Here is a 22,838-nt window from a genome sequence, read left to right on the forward strand (position 1 = left end):
CCACGTCTACTAGAATGGCTGTAATAAAAAACACAGACAATAACAAGTGTTGACAAAAGTGTAAATAAATTAGAGCCCTTTTTTGTGGATTACTAGGAGCAAACCTATGATTAGAGAGTGGGTTCAAAAGGTTATAGTGATTGTGGTGATGAATGCACAACTATATGATGACACTCTGAACAACTGATTGTACACTTTGGATGACTGTATGGTATGTATTTCAATAAACTTGCATTTAAAAAAAAGTTTACAGTGAATAAATATTTGTCCAAAGAAGACACACAAATGGTCAATAAGTCCACAAAAAGATGCTTAACATCATTAGCTACCAGGGAAATGCAAATCAAACACACAATGAGATGCCATTCCACATCTACTAGAATGGCTATAATTAAAAAAACAGACAATAACAAGTGTTGACAAAAGCATAAATAAATTAGAGTCCTCTTATATTGTTGCAGGAATGTAAAATGGTGTAGACGTTTTGGAAAACTGTCTGGCCAGCCCCTCAAAAGGTTAAAAATAGAGTCAACACATGACATACCAATTCCATTCCTGGGTATATACTCAAGAGAAATGTCTACCCCAAAACCTGTACATGATTATTCATAGCAACCTTATCCACAATGGCTAAATCCTAGTAACAACCCAAATGTCCAGCAACTGATAAATGGATAATGAAATGCGGTATAAGCACATGGAATATTATTTGGCAATAAAAAGGAAATGAAGTACCAATACATGCTGAATCATAGATGAATCTTAAAAACAACAGGCTAAGTGAAAGAAGACAGTCACAAAGCACCACATATTGTATGAATCCAACTATATGAAATATCCAGAATAGGGAATTCTATATATAGACAAAGTACATTAGTGGTTGTCCAGGGCTGGGGTCGGGGGGAGGATTGAGGAGAAAATGACTGCTAATGGGTACAGGGTTTCTTTTTGGGGTGATGAAATATTCTGAAATTGATTGTGGTTAATATACTTAAAACCATTGAATTGTATACTTTAAATGGGTGAATTGTGTGTTATTTGAATTACATCTCAATTAAGCTGTTACAAACAAAGAGAAAAAGAAGAAAGGAACTGGGGACAGTGAGTATGAACACTTTTGTTGCAATGGAGAATAAGAAATAGGGCTGTAGCTGGAAGGGAATGAAGGATTAAGAGTATTTTTTGAGTTTGGAGAAATTGCTGCTTATTAGAATGCTGGAAGGAACGATTCAGGAGAAAGGGAATAAACATGATGATGCAAGTAAGAATGAACTTTCACGGATAGGAAACAGAGGCCCAGAGAGGTTGAGTAACTTCCCCGATGCCACCCATCAAGGAGATGGCAGAGATGGGATTTGAAAATTCAATCCAAACAACAGGACTCCAAAATCCATTTCCTTAATCACTATGTTCAGCTGCCTCTAAAAATAGGGACGTTTCACTTGCACATACAACTATTATGAGGGAGATCCTGGGAGGATGGCAGCATGGTTTTTTAATCTCTGTGAATCTCCCCACAAAAACAGAAGGGAATACACTTTTATAACTGTTATATCTTCCTGGTGAATTAAATATTTAATCATGATCATGCTATCTCTAAAAATGATTTTTGTCTAACAATCTAGTATGATATTACTATAGCTATACCAGATTTTTTTTTGCATTAACATTTTTCCTATAAAGGCTTTTTACCCCCTTTTACTTGTGGTCTTGCTCTAATATTATGTTTTAGGTATATCTCCTAAAACTAGCATATATCTGGAGTTTTAAAATCTAATTTGCTAAAACACCTAAATTTAGCCTATTTACATTTAGTATGATTGTTTTTGGACTTCTTTTTTCCTTTCTTTATTAATTCCCTTGAAATTTTACCATGGTTATTTAACTTAACAAAGCCTAAAGTTAAATAAGTTCTTAACCACTCCCAGAATAAAAGGACTAGAATACTTTTATTGTCCTTGTACTTCCTACATGCTATTATTGTGTAGTATTCTTTCATTAATTCCACAAATTAGACATTATGGTTACACAAAGACAATATTTATTTAGAATTACATGAATGCTTTAATTAAATATTGTTTGTTCTTTCTCAGACCATTTCACTGAATCATTTTCTTTCTTCTTTAATTAGTTCTTTAGAAATTTCTTTTGTGCAAGTAGCAAACTCAATTTCTGTTTATCTGTAAACGTTTTATTGCACCCTTGTTCTTGAAAGATAATTTTGTTGGATACCAAATTATTTTCTTGCAATATTCTGGAGATATTCCATGGTCTTCAGGCCTTCCTAGTTGCTGTTGAGGAGACTGACGTCATTTTCATTTATGCTTTCTTTATGGCCGATACAAAAATCTTCTCTTTGTTCTCGGTTTTCTGCAGTTCCATTACCTGTGTCTAAACATGAATTTATTTTTACTTTTCCCTTTTTGAGATACAGTGTGTTTCCTGTTCTCCTTACAATGACTGTATTCCCCTTACTGAGATAGGCATGGAGCTTGGTTCTGGCCAGTAAGACATAAAAGATAAAGGACTGCTGGTGAAAGTGTGGTAGCTGATAAACAGAAGCAAGGGACTAGTGTTCTAGGGGATTCTTCCAGTGAATATCTACTAAATACTGCATTAAACAGACTGTTTGAAATATTGCTGTTCTCATGAGAGGCAGAAGAGGTCTTGAAGAATCATTCTCCCCCACCCCCCATACAACAAAAAAGAAAGATTTCAGCTGGCAGAGGGTGGCACAAGCTGCTAGAGCTAGGGCCTAGGCAGCAGGGGCAGCCAGGTTAGGAATGGAGAAGGGAATACATTTTGATTGGAAACCCAACAGACTTACACATAATAGCCAAACGCTGGAGGTAATAAAGAGGAAAATGAAACTGTAAATTTCTTAGGGTGGTGGATTTACGGGTTTGTGTGTAACTTGCTCAGATAATCTTTTTTGTAAATTGCTTCATATTCTTCGGTCATTGAAGCTAACTGTCTAGATAACACCAAGACACTAGACATCTAAATATTGATTTATTTTCTCTGTGGATTCTGAAAAGTATTTATCAGGTCTCAGAACCCAGCAGTGTTCTCAGGAAAACATTTCTTCATGGTATACTTACAGATTTTTAAAATTTTCTGCTTGTCATATTCCTCACATATTATTCTCTTGGTAAAAGGAAATATGTAACAGCTCTGAAGCATACTTCAGAAACAAAACAGATTTTAAGTGATAAATCTTGTTTATTATATTCCAATGACAGACAAACAAACAAACAAAGGCTTACTGGCCTAAATGAAGGAATTAGAGATGAAAGTAGATGTGAGCTAAATTTGTATGCGTCTGAATCCACGTATTTTTTATTTTCTGCTTCTCAAAGTTCTTAGTATTCCAGATTTGAAAGAAATCTTAGAGATTATCTGATTCTCACTTATTGTTCAGGAAACTGAAATGAAAAGAAGTTAATCAATCTACGTATGTTCACACCATACGTGGCTGACCTAGGCCCATCAATGCCCTCTTATTTCCAATTTTACAGTTCCACAGGAAAAATAACTGAAGGACAATAAGCCAGGATCTATATTTCACTTGTACTAAGTGTAGCTACTCCCACACTCCTTATGAACATAAAACATTTTTCTTTCATTTTGGTGGGGGATAGAATCATGTCCCCCTCAAAAGCTACGTTCAAGTCTTAATCCACTTCCTGCTGGTGTGAACCCATTTGTAAAGAGGACCTTTGATGATGTTATTATCAGTTAAGGTGTGGACTCATCTGTGAATAGGATCTTTGAAGATCCTATTTAGATGAGGCCAAATTGAATCAGGGTGGGCCTTAATCCACATAATTGAAGTCCTTGTAAGGCAGAGAAAATTCAGATGCAGTTAGTCAGAGAATTATAGAAGGAAACCTAGGAGGCAGATTACCATATGAAGGAAGAAGAGATGCAAACCAAGGAACCCCAAGGATTGCAGCATGCCAGCACCAGAGCGCTACAGACTCTGGGAGAAAGCACAGCCCTATCAACACCTTGATTTTGGGCTTCTAGCCTCCAAATCTGCAAGGCAATAAACCCCAGTTGTTTAAGCCAACAAGTGCGTAGTATTTATCATAACAGCCCTGACAAACTAAGGCAACTGTGGACAAAGCCTACTGCTAGCCATCCTGAACACAAATTGACTGTGAAGAGCTTAATAAAAAAGATCCAGTTTCCTTCTTTCCAAGATTCATATTTTTCATGTTTACACATTTCCAAAAGGAGAAACATCTTATAATTGATGAATCTATTTAATGTCCTTTGTCTTTTTTCACCCCCTGAGAAGCAATTCTTAAATTGTTGGTTGATCTCCAAACTGATGTCATTTTTAAAATCTAGGAAACGTGGTATATATTTATTTTGTGTCAGTTTTTGTCTTTTGTCTGTTATCTGCCAGGTATATCTAGCCTAGTGTCTGGCACAAAAATAGCTGTTGAATGAATATATGAAGTTAAGTATGATTCAACAAGAACATGCACTCTCTGCCTAACATTTATCTTTTTCTTCCCCTAGATATACTTGTGACCACCCAGCTAATGAACTGCTTTTAGAAAATGGGAGGAAAACTGACTTTACCATGGTAACTAAGTGCTGTGATTTTTTTGCATTATGCATCATTTTCATTGTGCTATTTTTTAACTTTAAAATACCTGGATGTCAGAACGTTATTTCCGGGGAAACATTATCAACAGAGGAATTGCCAAATAAGTTTCAAAACACTGAGGAAGGACTCTGTCAATAATTGATGTCATACTAATTATAAAATCAAATTAGATTCTTAACCCTCAAGGTAGGCATGTATATAGGATTTGGATGATCTGCTCTGACCCTGGACATTGCACAAATAATTTATGTTCCCTTATTTTCAGCAGCTTACTCTGTATTTCTAGTGGTAATGACTAAGGCTGTAGGGCTGCACCTCAGATGGAGGTCAGGCAGGAGATGTGAACATACACAGGCTTTGAAATCAAATGGAGCTGGGTTCAAATCCTGACCAAGACACTTAGCAGCTGTATGGCCTTCAGCAAGTTAAACAGTCTTTTTGAGGCCACAGGTTACTTATCTGCAAAATTAAGGTAAAATATGGATATCAGAGGGTTGGCATGAGATTCAATAAGGATAACATATACAACATTCTTTGCATACCAATAAAAGCTAGTACTCTTTCCTTCCTCCACTCCCTCCTTGAACTGCTTCTGACTTTAGACAGAAATATCCACTCTCTGAATTATTCAGGGAGCACTGCCTCAGTGCTTGAGTATCCTGCTTTCATAAATACACTGTAAACTTTACCCCCTCAACAACTAAGAATAAGACTCCTTTGTCACCGCAGAGTTACTTTACCTTTGGGATTTGTGAATGGCTCGTGATTTTTGCCATAATCCCATTATTTACTTAGTATATTTTAGATCAGCTCAAAGATCTAAAATCTGTAAATCATGAATTTGATATCCTAATTATACATACATACACAAACTCACAGTTTTCTGATATGCATGAAAACATGTGATTCACCTAAAAATCATCTCATGTACCACTACTAGTATGCATGCAGCATATCAATACAGGAGTCCAAAACTACTCTAGGTATTTAACGCAGAAAGAGATTTAACAAACCCTTTAAAAAAAACCACTGGATATGCCAAAGGACTAAACTGTGAGCTGGGCCTACAGGATAGATTCTGATAACACTGTAGAAATGACCAGCCAAGGAAGCTATAACTGAGATTGCCATTGGAACTATTGATTTCAGGAACAGTCTATCAGAGCTGCTATCTCGGGATCTAGAATCTGCCATTGCTGGTGCTACAACCATAAATGCCTCCCAAAGTTCACAAAGCTTGTGAATGGACACTGTTCACGGATCCCAGCCTCCAAGTATGCAGCATCTCCTTCTCAACATCCAGAAAGCCGAAAAGCAAACACTGAATGCTGCTTTAGAAAAACTGTGTAGCCCCATGACTTTGCTTGGCACCAGAAAGGCCCTTGCACATAGCCAAAAAAGACATTTGTATGGAAAGACGGCCTCTGTCCCATGTCCACCTTTCAAATCTCATAAAATTACATACAGACAAAGGCACCCAGTGTTCTTTTTTACTTTAATTGCTCTTTTTCACTTTAATTATTATTCTTGTTATTTTTGTGTGTGTGCTAATCAAGGTGTCAGGGATTGATTTAGGTAATGAATGTACAAGTATGTAATGGTACTGTGAACAATCGAATGTACGATTTGTTTTGTATGACTGCGTGGTATGTGAATATATCTCAATAAAATGCAAAAAAAAAATGCAAAAAAAATAAAAAATTACATACAAATGGTGGAAACAAATTCTTATGAGGAAACCTACCTGCAAAGGAGTTTGGAAAATGTGGTTTTTAGCTCTCCAGGCTCTGACATACAACAAGGCACACATGAAAGAGCTTAAGTGAAACAGTCTGCTGTATCTACCACAGACGATATTAAGGAGCATGCCTTGTTTCAGGGCACTAGAACTTGCAAGCAAAAGGAAGCTGTTAAAAATGTTGCAATTATCTGAGAAGACAATATTTTTGAAAAGAAATCCATCAAATGTTAGACCAGAAAATTAAGGTACTATTTCTTAGCCTCAAACTACAGCCTTAAGCATCTTTATGTGCTTAACAATGAGATATCAGAATCCTAAGATGATAATTTTTAATGCATTCATTCCAAATCTTCATTATTGCTAGAAAAATAATACTTATGATAAAAAAAAAAGTCCTACTGCTAGTAAACCAGAAATGTTATCTTTATTTAAGGAAGGACAACTCCTTCATTCATTAAACTTGTTTCTCCACCATAAACATGTCAGATGGAACCTAAAATGCTTAGATTTCCTAACAGAAAATCAGGACCCAAAAGTCACACTGTTCTCCTGAGGCAGAGTCAGGACTGGACTCAAGTTCCTCTAAATAATAGTCCACAGTGTTCACCATTACACCAATGGCAATCTTACTTTTTTTTTCCTTGAAGTCATACTGAACCATAGCCTACTCAGTACTATTGAGTATCTCAATATCAGTGAAAATGAACTACTATGGAAGATCACAGAATACTAATGGCAAAGGGATCTTGGAGATTATGTATTTCAAGCTCCTTCCTCTTTGCCCTCAGCAGAAGTTTCTCCATCATATCCCTAATAGATGTTCATTAAGTCTCTGAAAAATTCTGGGCATGGTGTGACAGAAGACACTGGTATTTGCCTATCAAATACACTTGCTCTTACCCCTATTCTTTGGTGCTAGAGCCCAGCTTACCTTCATGGAATCTGAAAATATTACATATTTGATTTCCTAGCCTCTTTTTGGTCAGTGCATGCTCCTGTAATTAAATTTAAGCCAATGGTACATTAAGGAATTTTCAGGAGGGTGGGGCTTCTGGAAAAACTTGTCCTTCATCCTTAAAATAGAAAGAGAGGGAAAATGTCATTTTCCTTCTTGCCTTTGGACATTGTGTGAGGTTTACCATGCTTAGAGCTTCTGCAGCCATTTTACAATCATGATTGATGACACCTTCAATACCATGAAGACAGCCGAGTAGAAAGATGGGTCTTGATTGATCACTGGATGACTTAACTCAAGAGCCAACACAGATGCTTGCTAACACTTGGAAACCCTTGGAGATGCAGATAGAAAGAAGTTTGGAGATGCTAAGCTAAGAGGTGAAGCCCAGAGAGAAAGAAGCAATGATGCATGAGCTGAGAGAGAGTAGCTAAGACAAAAGCCCTGAGACATTTTGGAGAAAGCCATTTTGAACTGCAACTGGGAGCAAAGGGCCAGCAGACGCCAGCCTTGTACCTTCCCAGCTGACAGAGGTGTTCCGAATGCCATTGGCCATTCTTCAGCAAAGGTTTCCTCTTGTCGATGCCTTAGTTTGGACACTTTTTATGGCTTTAGAACTGTAAATTTGTAACCCAATAAATCCCCTTTAAAAAAGCCAATCCATTTCTGGTATTTTGCATAACAGCAGCTTTGGCAAACTAGAACAACATCCTTGCTATTTACCTTTTTCATACTCATGACAGATATCACTAATCAATCACAGTACTTTTTCTTCACTGGGCTCATGAATCTTTTCAGACAGTACTCCAAGAATCCACTACTATTAAAATTAAACTGAATTTCTTGTGTTATAAAGTGGCACCAATTTTATATTCAAATTACGAACAGCTAAAATATTTAAATCTTTTTCTCACAATGTGCTTTTTTTTCCCTTTAACAACTTTATTGAGGTATAATTTATAGACCATAAAATTCACCCATGGAAAACCTTCTTACTGTGTTTCTTCTCTCTCATTTTTGTGTTTCAAGGTCATTTTTTTAAATGGTAAAATTGAAAGAAAATAGAGGTGTAATGTAGTGGAATCTTAGACAGAGGGCAGGTTCTTAGAGTATGTTTTACCAGGATTCACTTCCCAGTTTTACTTTTCTAATTGTGACCATAAGCAAATTAACCTAAGACTCAGATTCTCATCTGTAAAATGGCACTAACAAGAGTTTCTCCACTGGATCCTCTGGGGGTTAAATGAGATGACATACGAGGCCTCTGAGCCACTCAAGAGGCATTAACTTAAAAATGTAGATTCTCTCCCTTCCCTCTGTCATCAGTTAAGCTCTAACCAGTAGGTCTATTCTTCCATCATCATCACCAATATTTTGTCCTGAGCTTATTTTTAAAAATACCCAACCTTCTTGCTTCCTTACTGTTTCTGCAAGCCCCATTTCCTTCTGAGATTTACCTTTCCTGGCACTATTTTTACAGATCTTTGCCACTCTTTTTATTCGTGCTTCGGCATATGCTTTTTCTCCATCTTTGAATATGCTGGTAGAAAAAAAAAGCCCACCTGAGATCATTAGAGAACAGCGGTTTTTTCAGTTGCCATTCCTTTTCTTCTCTGGGATTATTCTATTCTGTACACAGCATTTTATTTTTTAAAGCCTCTTATTCTTTTAAAAATGCTTTTCCTTTTACAGCCTCTCGTCATGAAAATCGTATCTATCTTTTCCCTGGATCTGTTTCCTAAGTCTCTGACGGCCTCCCTTCTCTGGGTCTTCTATTACAGTCACACAACCCAGGCTTCTTCCGCTTTCCCGTGACCTACCAATTATTCCTGGGGAGTCACATTACATCAGCATTGCTAATACAATAGATGTTATATACCAGATTATTTTTAATTCTAGGCAGTCAATTAAAAACGATCCTTGGTACTGATGTGACTAAACATGGAGGATGAATTGTCTAAGGTCAAATGCAAACTGCGAAATTTGGGGGACATATAATACATTAAATATATACCTGTTGAATTTGAGCTTTTTCTCGGTGCTTCCGAGAACCCGAGCTTTCAGGTGATTGATACGGTAGAAATGGTGGGATTCCAGAAACTTCGCAAAAAATTAGAGACTCCATCAAAAGAAGAGTTATCAATACACTCAAGGAACGCCCACCAACAAAACCCAGATTATCTCACCCACCGCAAGGGTTGGGGGCCAGACCGTACCACTTCGCGCTGTGCGTGGGGGGTTCGTGCCATTTCGCTGTAACTGGCCGTTTCCCCCTCCCTTGGTTTTGTCCCTGTTCCCCCCGCGCAGGCACCTACAGTGCGTCAGGCCGGCTCTTTATAGCGGCAGGTTGGGCGGCTCCGCTTGCTGTTTTTCTTCATCTCTCGTTGGTGACGTCTCTTGCTGTTTGCGAAGATGCAGCTCAAACCGTTGGAGATTAATCCCGAGGTGAGTGCCAGGTGCGCGGTTGCTTGGGGAGGGCAGCGCCGAGGGCGATACCTCGCCAGGTAGCCAAGTTGATTGGTTTTGTTTTATTTGTTCTCTGCGTTTGCCTTTCAGATGCTGAACAAAGTGAGTGGCATCTCGTGCTGCCTCTGTGCCCTCTCTCCCCGGAGTGCCGAGGCAGAGGCGCCCACCGGCTTGGAATCGAGCCGCGCCCTGCATTCTCCAGAGGCGGCCGGCTTAGGGATCCTCTTTGTGCCCCTGCCTTTGGGTGATGACTCTGCGAAACCCGGCAGGGGGAGATGGAGGAGGCCGCGGCCAGATGAGAACGCCGGGCGAGCTCCTGAGGGCGTGGCGCAGCCGCGCGGAGTCGGGTGCCCGTGCTTCGCTGCAGCCACGTGTGGGCCGCGCTTTGTGCTGTGTCATTGCGCCGAAGGTGGTGGGGGAGGGGTGGGCCCGGGGCTACTCCCAGGGTGGAGTCGGGGCGCGGAGGTCTCGCGAGCAGGCCCCTCCACCCCCCGCGCTGGCAGGTGCCGGTGACTAGCCTGTTCCCTTGCGCCTGGCCGCCTTGTTTCCTCTCCGCAGGTGCTGGCCCGGCTGGGGGTCGCCGGGCATTGGCGCTTCGCGGATGTGTTGGGACTGGAGGACGAGGCTCTGGGATCGGTGCCAGCGCCTGCCTGCGCGCTGCTGCTCCTGTTCCCCCTCACGGCCCAGGTAGGGTGTGGGGCCAGGGGTGGGCGGGCTCCAGACAGTGCGGGCTGCCCCCCTGCGTGAGGCGTAGAGGGCAGGGTAGACTCTTCCCTCCCGGGCTGCCCTGGGAGTTCAGACCTGGCAAAACTGCCCCCTTTTCTTGGGGAATAAAGGGCGTGCCTCCCAAGGACAGAGGAGACGGCCCCTTCTTGGTACCTACTCATCGGAGCTCCTGTTGCAATAGGATGTATTGCTTTCTCACTCATCCAGCCTGAGTTGCTTTAAATTTGGAAGAGAAACCGTATCTTACGTCTATCATCCCAATTTTTCCAGGGAAATAACTCATTTTACGAGTTTGCTCAAACGTTGATGTTTAGCCTTTAATACGTAGAGCCTTTTCTGAGTTTTCTGCTACAAGGAATCGCTGATTGTTTCCCTTTAAGGGGCTGTGACCTGTCAGCTTTTTGTTTGGTTTTCTGAGTCCCCACTTGCTATAAAATGTTAGGAGGGGGCAGGCTTCTCTGAATCAGAGAAAACGGTAGGTTCTGCAATTCTCCACCTTCACTGCTTGCTGAGGCCTGGGTTTGGTTTTTAGGCTCTTGAATATTTGTGTGTGTGTGTTTAAGCTTAATAATTTGTGTGTGGTTTTTGCTTGGCTCTTTGTTTACCTCCTTCCCCCTCTGTTATCCTCCTTCCTTTCTGACCTTGCAGAAAATATGAATTAGGTTGGTATTAGAGTAGTCTTGGAAATACCTTTTCATTTCCCTTAGGATGGTCTACTTCCTACAAGTGTGCATGGATATATGTACCTCAAAGGCTGAGCATCAGATGTAAAAAGGTAGCTGAGATAATCGTCTTACTGTTTTCGGAATACCACTAATTAGCATGGCGTTGTCCATCTCCTACTGCTGTCACTTAACCTCTAACATGGGAGTGATTAAAATTTGTGTTTAAAAAAACTTGGGGCAACACTTCAAACATAGAGTAAGCTTAACTGAAGCACCCTCACAGGGCTGGATGTGCTAGAAGCATGCTAAGCATAAATTAAGCCCCTTGGGAAGTGCTGGGCCTTTCTCTGGGGAAATGGGTAAGAGTTGAGAATGAAATCACTTACGAAAGCTTTTAGATAATCCCACTGATAGGTTTTTATTGCCCAAAGCCTTTACTTAGACAAAAAGGGAACTGCCAAATAATAGCAAGTCAATTAGCTTTCCCATTGACCGAATCCAATGCAGTCTCCTTTCTTCCACTTGAGTGTCTTGGCAGATCTTTCTGATTAGAGGAACAAACCATGATGACTCTGAGGTTTTGAGCAGCTCTCAGAGGCATGGCTTCAGGGAAGCAGTGGTGCAGGGCATTTGCCTTTCAAAGGCCCACTGGTCTTGTTGCTGGGTCTGGCAGCTCTCCTAGAGAACATTCTGGTTTGAATAGCTTATTTCCAGTTCAAGCCATCAGATTTATCGTGCACTGATTGTGCTAAAAAAAAGAAAACAAAACAAAAAGCCACCCACTGGCTAAACACTGAAGCAAATTCAAAGAAAAATTGAGGTGTGTAGGCTGACTTCCAAATAGCTAATGTGAATTTAGAGAGGATCTAGTTTGGACTTGGAATATTATGAAATCTTAAATAGATTGCTTCTAAGACCTTAAGTTCCTGTGAAATATTTACAGACGTGTCTCCATGATAGAGCAAAAATGACCCTAAAGGACAGTAGTATCTCCTTTTGTTTCTTTTTATTTAATTAAGCAAGGAAAGTGAAAACCTTTAATAGTCAATGAGTAACAATTCAAGGATTTGGTAGTTTCTTACTAGTTGAAGCTTAAGTTGATCTCTGGTTACAGTATTTGTGAGATGAGATGAATCTCAAATTAATGGAAGAGGTCTGTTCGTCTGATAATACCACAGAGCTTGCTTAAATATCTCTTCCATGTGTTGGTGATGCAAGGCTACTAGAATTGGAAATATGCTTCTGGTATTCTCTTGGAATTTAGCGGGTTATGGGAAATTATTGTTTCTTTAGCATTAGCACCCTGACTTTTAACTGAGAAGTCATACCTTTAAGATTTTTAAAACTGATTATTGAAAGGTTATTATTAGTAGCAAGCCCACTAAATTACTATACAAAAGTGCTAACAGCTGTTTTGGGGTATCATTTACCAGTCCACCCCCAGTTGCTAATCTGTCCTCAAATGAAGTGTATAGCTGGCAAGGCCAAACAAGTGTCACATTCCCTCTTTTAGGGTGAGAAGGTTTTGAAAAAGCACAGCTGAAAAGACCAGATGTCTTTTCTTTAGGAAAAAAAAGGGGGGGGGGCAGTGAAATAATTTCTTTGAATTGCTTTTTCCTTTTAACGGTTAAGGCTTGTTTGTTTGTTTGAAGAGCAGTATACTTGGATAGAATAGACAGAACTTTAAAGAATAGTGAAGTATGAAACTAGTTGGTGTTCTTGTTATGCATTTTGATCAAAGTTTGATTGGGATGTCCACGTGAAGTACTGCTTTTGTTAGTGTGAAAGAGAAAATAATGAACTGATGTGTCTTTTTATTTTCTGATTTAATGACACCATCCATTTCAAGCTAAAAGATTGCAGTGGTGTCTAGACAAAGCCTTGGGCAATATCCAAGGCAGTTACTGCACTGCAGCATCAGGGTGGAGTCTCAGAAGCTCTCAGAACCCCACAGGCTGGTGTGAGTCTGGGAGGCAGACAGGCCATTCTCTGGGCATTGGCCAGCATCTAGAACCAAGGCTCCTGCTTGCACATCCCACTTGTGATTCCATTTAGGAGGGAGAATTCGCTGTGCTGCCATCTGTTATTTCTTTGCATTTTCAATTAGAAATATAAAAATCTTTTACATTCACAGCATGAGAACTTCAGGAAAAAACAGATTGAGGAGCTGAAGGGACAAGAAGTTAGTCCTAAAGTATACTTCATGAAACAGACCATTGGGAACTCCTGTGGTACAATCGGACTCATACATGCGGTGGCCAATAATCAGGACAAACTGGACTTTGGTAAGGATGGGTTTTCAGGCCTGCTCTCCTCTAATTAAACTTGGAATGTGGAGGTCAGAATGTCGAGTTAACCTTAACTCATAATTCTTCATTCCAAAACCCCCAGGTTCTTTTTAGCAAAGTCATTGCCTTAACATTATTTGAAACGTGTTTAGTCATAGTTACTTCTTATTCAGATACAATCAGTTGATGAATTCTTATTGTTTCTCTCTTTAGAGAGAAGGAAACTCATTTACCAAGAAGCATGGTTGGTCATTGTCCATCAAAAGTGGAAGAGTGGGTGATAGCTAGCCTTTGTACTGCCCCTCTGCATAGGCTCTCCCAGTTTGCAGACATCCTAAATGGGTCGGAGGCAAAGGATAAAGAACACTTGAGGGCCCATTGTTGTAATGATTCTCACGTGCCCCCATTCAATTCTCAACAATTGCAAAGAATTAAGAGATATAAGCTATAACATGTCAACGTTATGGCCCACCTTTAATGGTTCTGTCGCATAAGCAACAGGAGAAACCAACACAGCTTATAACAGATGGATTCAGGTGAAGAGTAAAGGTTCCTGTAGGGAGGGCATAGCAGCAGGCCCAAAATCCAAAAGATCCAGCTGTGAACAGTCAGGTCAAGGACTTCAGCCCCTCATGTCCCTACCCCCGATGGATGCTGTGGACAATATGCAAGAAGAAAGGAGACTCAGCCCTTAATCTTGTCAAAGGCATATTAATAGCACTGAGCTATATTAAAATACATGGCCATTGTATATGATTTAGACAAGAGGTCAAAAACTCATTTGTAAAGGGCCAGAGAGTAGATGCTTTAGGGTTTGAGGGCTACATGGTCTCTGCTGTTGTAGTGCAAAAGCAAACATTGACAAGATGTAAACAAGGGGTTGTGGGTGTATTCCAATAAACCTTTATTTATGAAAGTGGGGCAGTAGTTTACCAACTCCTAATTTAGACAATGGGTGAGGGTGGCTAAGAATTGAGCAATTTCAACTAATAGTCCACACTGTTGTTTTTGGCACATTGTGTGTTTAAATGTATGTATACAAACATATACAAATACGTTTTTTTGTTTAAACAAGTGAATTGTGGCCAAGTCTCTATTCCTGGTATACTTTTGAAATTAAAAAATGACCTGTCTGGCCATAAATATCCAGATCTTATAGAACTTGTTTTTTCAAATATTGGCTTGTCTGAGCCGTATAAAAAATTGTAGCTTGATTCTTCCTATTTCTTCTGTAGTAACTCTCATTTCATTTACTGTAAGCCTGGGTTCAGCAGAGATACTGTAACTTCTGTAACCGTGATAACGACGGTGTCACTTAAATCTGAGTCATTGACTTCTTCAAAGTTAAGAGGATTCCTTTTTCTTCCAAATTTTGAATAGTCTGCATTTAACAAGATTTTTTAAAAAATGTAAGTTTAGAGATGGAAGTTCAAGTTGAGGTCTTTTAAAATGGAAGTGTCTCATTATAGCTGTGTAATCAGTGACTCCTTTATCCACACGGAGAAAAAATAAACCCTTTACCAAGAGTCAGCTGGTTGTCTCTAGGCTGGACTATGTGGCTCTTTACATTTCTTTTGAAGATCTTTAAGCTTATGTCTATCTGGATAACCGAATTAACCAGGATTGAATTTTCTACTCTGAAATAAAAATCTTCACTGAGAACTTTACTGGGTTAGGGTGTTACTGTGGAGTCATGTACACAAGAAAGTGTACTTTCTGGTAGTGCTCTAGATTCAGCGATAGACACTACAGTCTGTAAACATGGCACTAAAAAATTCACAAATACGTGTTACATATGGGTAAGTGCTATAAGAAAGTGATTAGCTGAGATTTAAAGATAAGTGGGAGGTGGCCGGGTGAAAGTGGTTGGGAGAGGCAGGAAGCAGAGGCAGGAAAGAGCTCTGCACTGGAGGAGGGGAGAAGTCCCTCTGGCTGGGATGTAGTGAGTTAGGGGAGAGGTTGGGAAAGGGTTGGGGGAGGAATGGGCAGCTCATTCACATCCTTAAGTATTCAGTCATTAAGCATGACCAGCTATGTAGCAGCTTAAGTCAGCAATAAATGTGAGCCCATTTGCATTGTTTTTTCTCTATTAATACATGCATTTGCTTTTAAAAGAGGATGGGTCAGTCCTGAAACAGTTTCTTTCTGAAACGGAGAAGATGTCACCTGAGGACAGAGCAAAATGTTTTGAGAAGAATGAGGTAGGATGAGAACTTTCAGCCTATTGCGTTCTTTAAAATAACACTGGAAATCCTCATGCTCATTATTTTTTTTCTTTTGCAGGCCATTCAGGCAGCCCATGATGCGGTGGCACAGGAAGGCCAATGTCGGGTAAATGCAAATGCAAATCACAGTCAGGCAGTCCAGGTGTAACTTGTGTTTCCACTGAAATTCATGCACCTCTTACTGGAACACAGCAAATGGTGTTATCCTCCTGCAGGCCAATTAATACCAGAAAATTCTACCCAAATGATGCTTTGGCCAGACTTGTTCATAACAGTGGCTCTTAAGAAATCCGGTTGGCAATTGACTTAGTCTTCAGTAAATTCAAAGCCAAAGTGTTTTGTTTAGATCCAGATGAGTCTTAAAGATGTCGGTTACCTCTCCTAGTAATTAAGCATTTCAAGTACTCTTCTCAGTCTGTTTTGGGGAGAGTAAAGGCATAACAACAAAGACTTAATGATTTCTAGAAGACTTAAACATACGGTAATCTGAACAGAACTTCCCAGTCAGTTGCTAAAGTAGATTTCAGTAGATTAACTGTAGTTGGCTAAAGTTGCCACTTTTTAGTCTTGACCTTGGGTGAGATACTTATCCTCCCTAAGCCTTGATTTCTTTTTCAGTAAAATATGTATGACAGTAACTATCTCGGGGTTGTTCTGATAATTACAGCATATCTCCCTTAATGGGCTTAGAATAGGACCTGGTATGTAGGAAATTACTAGCTATATGAAATATAAATACTATAAATTTATAAATATATGAAACACTAGCTATAGTTAAAATATAAGCACGTCACTTCAAGCATATTCCATTTGAATGGCGAGAGAAATTATTTTTAACAAATTAAGTTCAAAGAACTCATTACAAATGTTTTTTGACTCTTCAGGTAGATGACAAAGTGAACTTTCATTTTATTCTGTTTAACATCGTGGATGGCCACCTCTATGAACTTGGTATGTTTCTCATTCCATTTCTGGAATCCAATATAGTTTCATGCATTCTTCAGGTTTATTTCTCTTACACTATTGGTGTGTGGCTTTATAGCCCTTGATACATCATTATTAATGAAGTCAGAACAACAAGGTATTCTCGTGGGGGCACTTAATCCTTTATCATATGCAGAACGCCTCCCTCAGGCAGCTGACTTGTCAAATGAATGGCTTTAGTCACAAACAGTAAAGAGAATATATCAACACAGTTCAACACATTACGTGTTCAGACTTTCTCTTTTCACCTCCCATGCTGTAACGTTACCAGCAGCGGGTCTCCAGCATTATCTTTTTCAGGCAAAGAACACATTTGGGAAAGGATCTATGCCTGAATGTGACCCTGTTTCTATAAAAAGAATTTGGACATGTGGGGGTGATTTCTATTAACTGGCTTATGGCAATAAGAAATTTTATCCATATTTGAAATTCATCCCCTTATTAATAGAAGACTGCTCTGTCAGGTCAACAGAAGACTAAACCTATGGTCAGACAGGGGCAAAGGAGTTTGGGGACAATCAGCAGTCATTTAGGAGCAAATGAAATCTCAAGGAGCCCTTCACCTTTCCTGTACCCCGGGGCCTCCTGACTTTGGCTCTGTGGTCCTTCCTGTGAGATGGGGACACAAGCCCCTCTATCAGGGTGTCTGGATTGGGCTTGTTGGGTCTCATTGCTTCTGGATTAGAATCACCTGGAATGGATATTGAAAAACACATGACCCTCATTTCCAACTTATTGCTTCATAATCAGGCTTCCCTTTGTGGGAGTGGTGATGGTATTCGGAAGAGTCTTGAACTTTCTCTGGGCTGGGTAAGCACAGTAGCCAGAAGATGTGTAAAGGATATTGACATGGCTGGCTTCTTTGTTGCAGATGGACGGATGCCTTTCCCAGTGAACCATGGCACCAGTTCAGAGGACTCACTATTGCAGGTGATCTTTGGAATCTCTCTCTCCACCAGAGACCACCTTTCTTTAATCAAATTGTCTATTTTAAAGTGTTAATGCTTTTTCCATAAAGCCAGCACCGGAGGTCTGGGTAATAGTCTTTAGGGCTTAGGTGATCGTGATTCTATTTACCTTAGGTTATAGTGAGTGGTTTTAAACAGGATCCTTCAGAACAGCCCTGACTAATCTGTATCGTGTGCTGTCTTTACCCACAGTCAGAATTAACCTGAAAGCCATTGCTTTGCTTCCTTGTGGGATTAAAGTGACCATAGTCAGATTGTCAGATTACATCACAGGTAACAATTCACATTAACAGCAACCTGAGCCTTTTGTAATCCCTCTAAGACAGCTGGATCTGGGTCATTCTTTTATTTAGTGTGCTATGTGTCCTGGCTAGGCAATTAAATTCAGGATTTTTTTTCTTTCCCCATGCCTCACTACTATGGCTCTAGAGTACCAGATTCAAAACATGCCCAACAGAAACTTTATGGTCTAGAATGACTGTGTAACCATCCTAATACAAGTGACCCCCAAAACCTCTTAGTTCTGGACTAGAATTGAGTCACTAGAATTGATTTGCTATTATAAAGAGAAACTAATTCTTGAGTATCAAGAAGTATATGGGAATAGTAGAAAGTGAGAAAGAGATCTAGAGAAGAGACAGTGTAGATGTGGGGTATTTGCAAGAGAAAGCCAGAATTTCTTTGGAAGGGAATAAAGAACAGGCAGAATTTCTGGATTTGACCCTTTTGAGGGAAAGACCCTGGTCTTCCTAATACAGCTTATAAAGTACATACTAACTTATCTAATCCTGTGTAGTGCTATAAAATGTGCCTTACATAGGATACCCAAAACTGTTACATGAGTAGAATTTGAGATGTAGGAAGGTAAAAACTTCTATTCTCTAATTAGAATCTCATTTGAAATTATATGAATATAAACAAGCATCTTAATAAGTTAAAATTCTTATCCTAAGTAAGGATGGTTCTGTATAGTTAAAGGTGTTTTAGTTTGTTTAAACTAAATTATTTTTGAACAAGTAAGAAAATATATAAGCTTAACCCAAGTATTACAAAATTGAATGAATTCGTTCACTGCTCAGTAAGAAAGTTTTGTGTCTGGGACATGGCTATTTTCTTTAAAGACATGTACTTTGTCAACACTCTAGGTTGTATAGGAAAATTCTAATTTAGGGAAAGGAGGTCTGGGATATCAGTTTATCAAAAATTCTGATAATGAAATGTAGGTGTCAGTCTACACCTACATTTGCAAACCCTTTAGTTTGTAAAAGTGGTCTGAAAGCAGGAACATTGAAGAGTCTCCAGCATAGGCCAAATTTGATCTAGTTTATGATTTCTAGACTTTAGGAGCTGATATTCCATCACTATTCCATGTCACAGAGTCTTCCCTTTCCTCTTAAAGATTCTAAACCTGCTATGGTTTGTGAAATTACCTTTCTCCTGTGTCCCTCGGGTTTTTTAGAAATTGAACAGGGCTGTTGATATTTATGATCCCAAGACACTTAAACTCTAGAATTTGGTAAATAACTAGCTATGGTGTCAGTTTTCTAACTTAACAATCGTTGTAATCTAGGTTAGAATTATTAACACATGCCATTCCCATTGCAATGTCTACGAAACCATTACTTTTCCATGACTGGAATGCCAGGTAGTCACTCTTAACACTAAGGCCATTTTCTAAAATGTTTATTTAGAAGAAATTTGTCTCTACCCTGGAAATTTCTGAGTTAAAACTTTTCTCTTAGTCCCCGTTACAGAAGGGAAATCAGTTTTCTGTCTGGTTTAGATTTGAGGAAAAGAACATTTGGTTCTTCTGTCAAAACCAGGTGCACAAGGCAGGAAGAAGCACAGAGCCATTTGGTGGAAGTAATAAAGGAATCAATGCTTCTGAGAAGCCAGGTCTGCAGTGTTGGTTCCTGCCTTTTCCAACACTTCATTTTTTTTCTCTTAACCTTAAGCCCTGGTTTTCAGATTTAGTGGAAGATTTAAAATTGATGAGGATAAACTTTAAGCATTATTGGGCCTTAGATAATTTCTCTTTGAAACTTTGGTTTTCAGGACGCTGCCAAGGTCTGCAGAGAATTCACTGAACGTGAGCAAGGAGAAGTCCGCTTTTCCGCTGTGGCCCTCTGCAAGGCAGCCTGATGCCCCATGGAGGAACTTACCTTTTTTCCCCTCTTCTCTTAAACGTGAAAACGCACACTTATAGTGCAGTCTAAAATGCTTCAGTACTTGCAAAACACAGCTGTTCTCCTTTGGTTCTGCAGAAATGCTCGTACCCTGAGCCCCACCCAAGCACTAGCAGCTCAACTGCCAACTGAGCAAAGTTTGGTGTAAGCTTCAGTTGGCGTAGCATCTTCCCCCAGAGTTACTATTGTATGTCTCATACCTTATTATCTAATGCTTTAAATGGCTACTTTGGTTTGTGTCTGTAAGGTTAGGCCTTGGATGTGGTTTAATTGTTTGTCATTAAAAGGAATAAAACTTTTCTGCTGATAAGAGATAAGCCTAAACTGGTTTTCACTTTCTCTTTTATGTCCCCCCAGTGTATCTCAAATTACTTTGATATAGTAATCTGTATCAATTGCTTATATCAGACATTCACATAACAGCACAAATTTCTCCTGTGCTTTGGTTTAGCATCTCTAGACTTTTTAGATGCATTTATACTCCTATATCGTTTCTACAGGAACTATTTTTTTAAAACTTGAAACACACTTAGTTTTTTTAGAATGGTTTTAGATTTATAGAAAAATTGAGCAAGTACAGAGAGTTCCCATGTATTTCCTCACCCAGCTTCATCTATTAATATCTTACATTATTAGGGTCCACTTTTACAATATTCATAAATTATTAATTCAAGTCCAAAGCTGATTCCGATTTTTTTAGTTTTTACTTAGTGTCTCTTTTTATTCTGGGATCCTATCCAGGAGCACACTATGTTTAGTCTTCATGTCTTCTTAGGCTCCTCTTGGCTGTGACAGTTTTTTAGACTTACCTTGTTTTTGATGACCTTGATAGTTATAGGGTATACTGCTCATGTATTGTGTGGGAAAGCCCCTCTATTGGAATCTGTTTTTCTGTTGATAAGATGGGTTTCGGTTTTTTGGGAGGAATACCATGGAGGTAAAGTGCCATTGTCATCACGTTATATCAAGGGTACTTAACTATCAACATGATATATCACTGTTGATACTGAATTTGATCACCTAGGTGAAGTAACATTTGTCAGGTTTCTCTGCTCTAAAGCTATTTTCTCCCTCCCTCCCCCCTTTTCCATATTGTACTTAAGTGGCTATGCACAGCCCACACTTGTGGGGAGTTATGCTTCCCCTTCCTGAGGGTGGAGTATCTACCTAAATTATTTGGAATTCTTCTGCAAGGGAGATTTGTCTCTTCTCCCCATTTACATTTTTATTTAATCATTTTCTTTCTATCAGTATGGACCCATGAATATTTATTTTACACTTTGGGTTGTAATCTAGTACTATATTTTATTGTTCAAATCCTACCAGCTTTGGCCATTGGGAGTTCTTTCAGTTTGCTGCTGTGTCCCTTTGACATACCCACGTCAATGTAGCTTTTGTTTTGTTTTTTGGAGCACTTTCTTACTTTCTAGAATCTAGATTTTTTTTAACAAATGTCTGGCACTTGTTATTAAACCCGATTTTATAGATAAGGATACATTAATATATATAGGTTTGCATTAAAGGTTAATGAGAAATTGCCATGTTTAACAATTCTTTTCTAGTTACACAAAAGAAAGGCAGTCAGGAAGAAACCCCGTGTTCCCTGCGCTTATTGTGATTTTCACATAAGAGTGTGGCCCTGTCTGTTACAAGGAATCTGGTAACTTGGGTCTCATCTGCCTTAATCAGTTTTCAGCTCTGGTTAGTCTATGCAGATAATACTTTTTTAAAGACCTGCAAAAAATTTTATTGCATAGGACACTATGACACAGAGATTAGAAACTGCAATTATGTGGCATTAGAATAAATCTTACAAATACTGCATTTTAAGAATTTGTTACATACATTTTTTACAGTCTGTTTCTTTTAAAAAAATTGAATTTTTAGCTAAGAATCAACAAAGTACAGTGAAGCCATTTAGGAATGTTAGCAATTGGAGAATAAGATGAATGATACAAAGGAAAAAAGCCATAATTCTTGCCAGCTATATATTCTATTGCCTTCAAAGGCAACTGTACATGTTGTAATCAGTTCACAGTTAAATATTTCTACTAATCTGCTTTGGGAGATCAAATGTCTTTCAAGGTTTCAAGTTCCTCTTTATGCTTCTTGTTCTGAACTTCCAGCACTACAACTCGACTGGCCAAACATTTTACATACTCTTTCCTTTGACATCGACATTCTTAAACAGCTTCCCCCAAAAAGACTAGAAGCAAAAGGACAAACAACACTTTTTGCATGCTACTGACAGACTGCAGTAAGCTGGTAAATGTGATCATGGTTGCATTCCAAATCTTGGAACAACAGTCCCAATTCAATTGCAAACTCTAGAGCCAAACTGGATTCTTCAGGGTCACAAGTGTCCTAGAAGCCCGCATGGCAATTAGATTTGCTGCAACTCCTGCCTCTATTAGTCTTCATATAAACAAGGTCCAAGCCAAAGACAGTTACTCTGCTTTATGGTAGTGAAGATCTTTGAGGCCTTGGGTTCCTCAATGGGAGTCTTGTTTTGGTTTTCAAGCACAGCCGCCTGATTTTCAAGGCATTTGACATATTCTTTCTTCTTCCTGTGACAGTCCTGCCAGCTTCCCTATTTTTCATTAGCCTCAACTCTCATTTGCATGTTGCTTCTGCTAGTTGCTGTGGACTGTGCAAACTTTGTGGTGAGGCAGCTCTCCCTACTCCCTGTGTCAGAGCCATCGTAGGAGCTAGGATCTGGTAGGTTGGCGTGTCACCAGTGGTGGTGTATTGCCCCTTGCTAGTCTGATATATGCTACTCGGGACTGCCAAGGTAGTGACGTTAGTCATGTTCCATCTTCCTCGGATTTTTCTCCTTCCATCTTGGGAACACCAGGCCCATCAGAGGCAAGTTTATTCAGTATTTTTCTATAAAAGGGTCTTCATAAAAGACAGTGCAACTTATTTAGTTGTCTGTCTTCTAAAAAGCCTTCAGCAGTCTCCAGTATTAGGCTCTTCTAGAACTGAAAGTAATCATCTTCATGGTCTAAACCTC

General features: G+C 39.4%; 1 protein-coding gene, 1 long non-coding RNA gene and 1 pseudogene across 2 annotated transcripts in view; 1 reads left to right on the forward strand and 2 right to left on the reverse strand.

Moving 5' to 3' along the window:
• Positions 1–9,622, reverse strand: part of LOC119529350 — an 81,720-nt gene extending 72,098 nt beyond the window's left edge. The window contains exon 1 of the long non-coding RNA XR_005215847.1: positions 9,332–9,622. This is a non-coding gene — a long non-coding RNA (uncharacterized LOC119529350). The remainder of the gene's footprint in view (positions 1–9,331) is intronic.
• UCHL1 (ubiquitin C-terminal hydrolase L1) lies at positions 9,615–20,149 on the forward strand. The gene is made up of 9 exons (XM_037829672.1): positions 9,615–9,762; positions 9,874–9,885; positions 10,342–10,470; positions 13,309–13,459; positions 15,578–15,663; positions 15,746–15,793; positions 16,572–16,638; positions 17,543–17,601; positions 19,695–20,149. Exons 1-9 carry the CDS (start codon positions 9,730–9,732, stop codon positions 19,779–19,781), a joined length of 672 nt encoding a protein of 223 aa, XP_037685600.1. The 5' UTR covers positions 9,615–9,729; the 3' UTR covers positions 19,782–20,149.
• Positions 20,150–22,272: 2,123 nt separating this feature from the next.
• LOC119530247 lies at positions 22,273–22,633 on the reverse strand (annotated as a pseudogene).
• Positions 22,634–22,838: the final 205 nt, after the last annotated feature.

This window comes from Choloepus didactylus, chromosome 3 (genome assembly GCF_015220235.1).
Source record: "Choloepus didactylus isolate mChoDid1 chromosome 3, mChoDid1.pri, whole genome shotgun sequence".
In the NCBI taxonomy this organism is placed as follows: domain Eukaryota; kingdom Metazoa; phylum Chordata; class Mammalia; order Pilosa; family Megalonychidae; genus Choloepus; species Choloepus didactylus.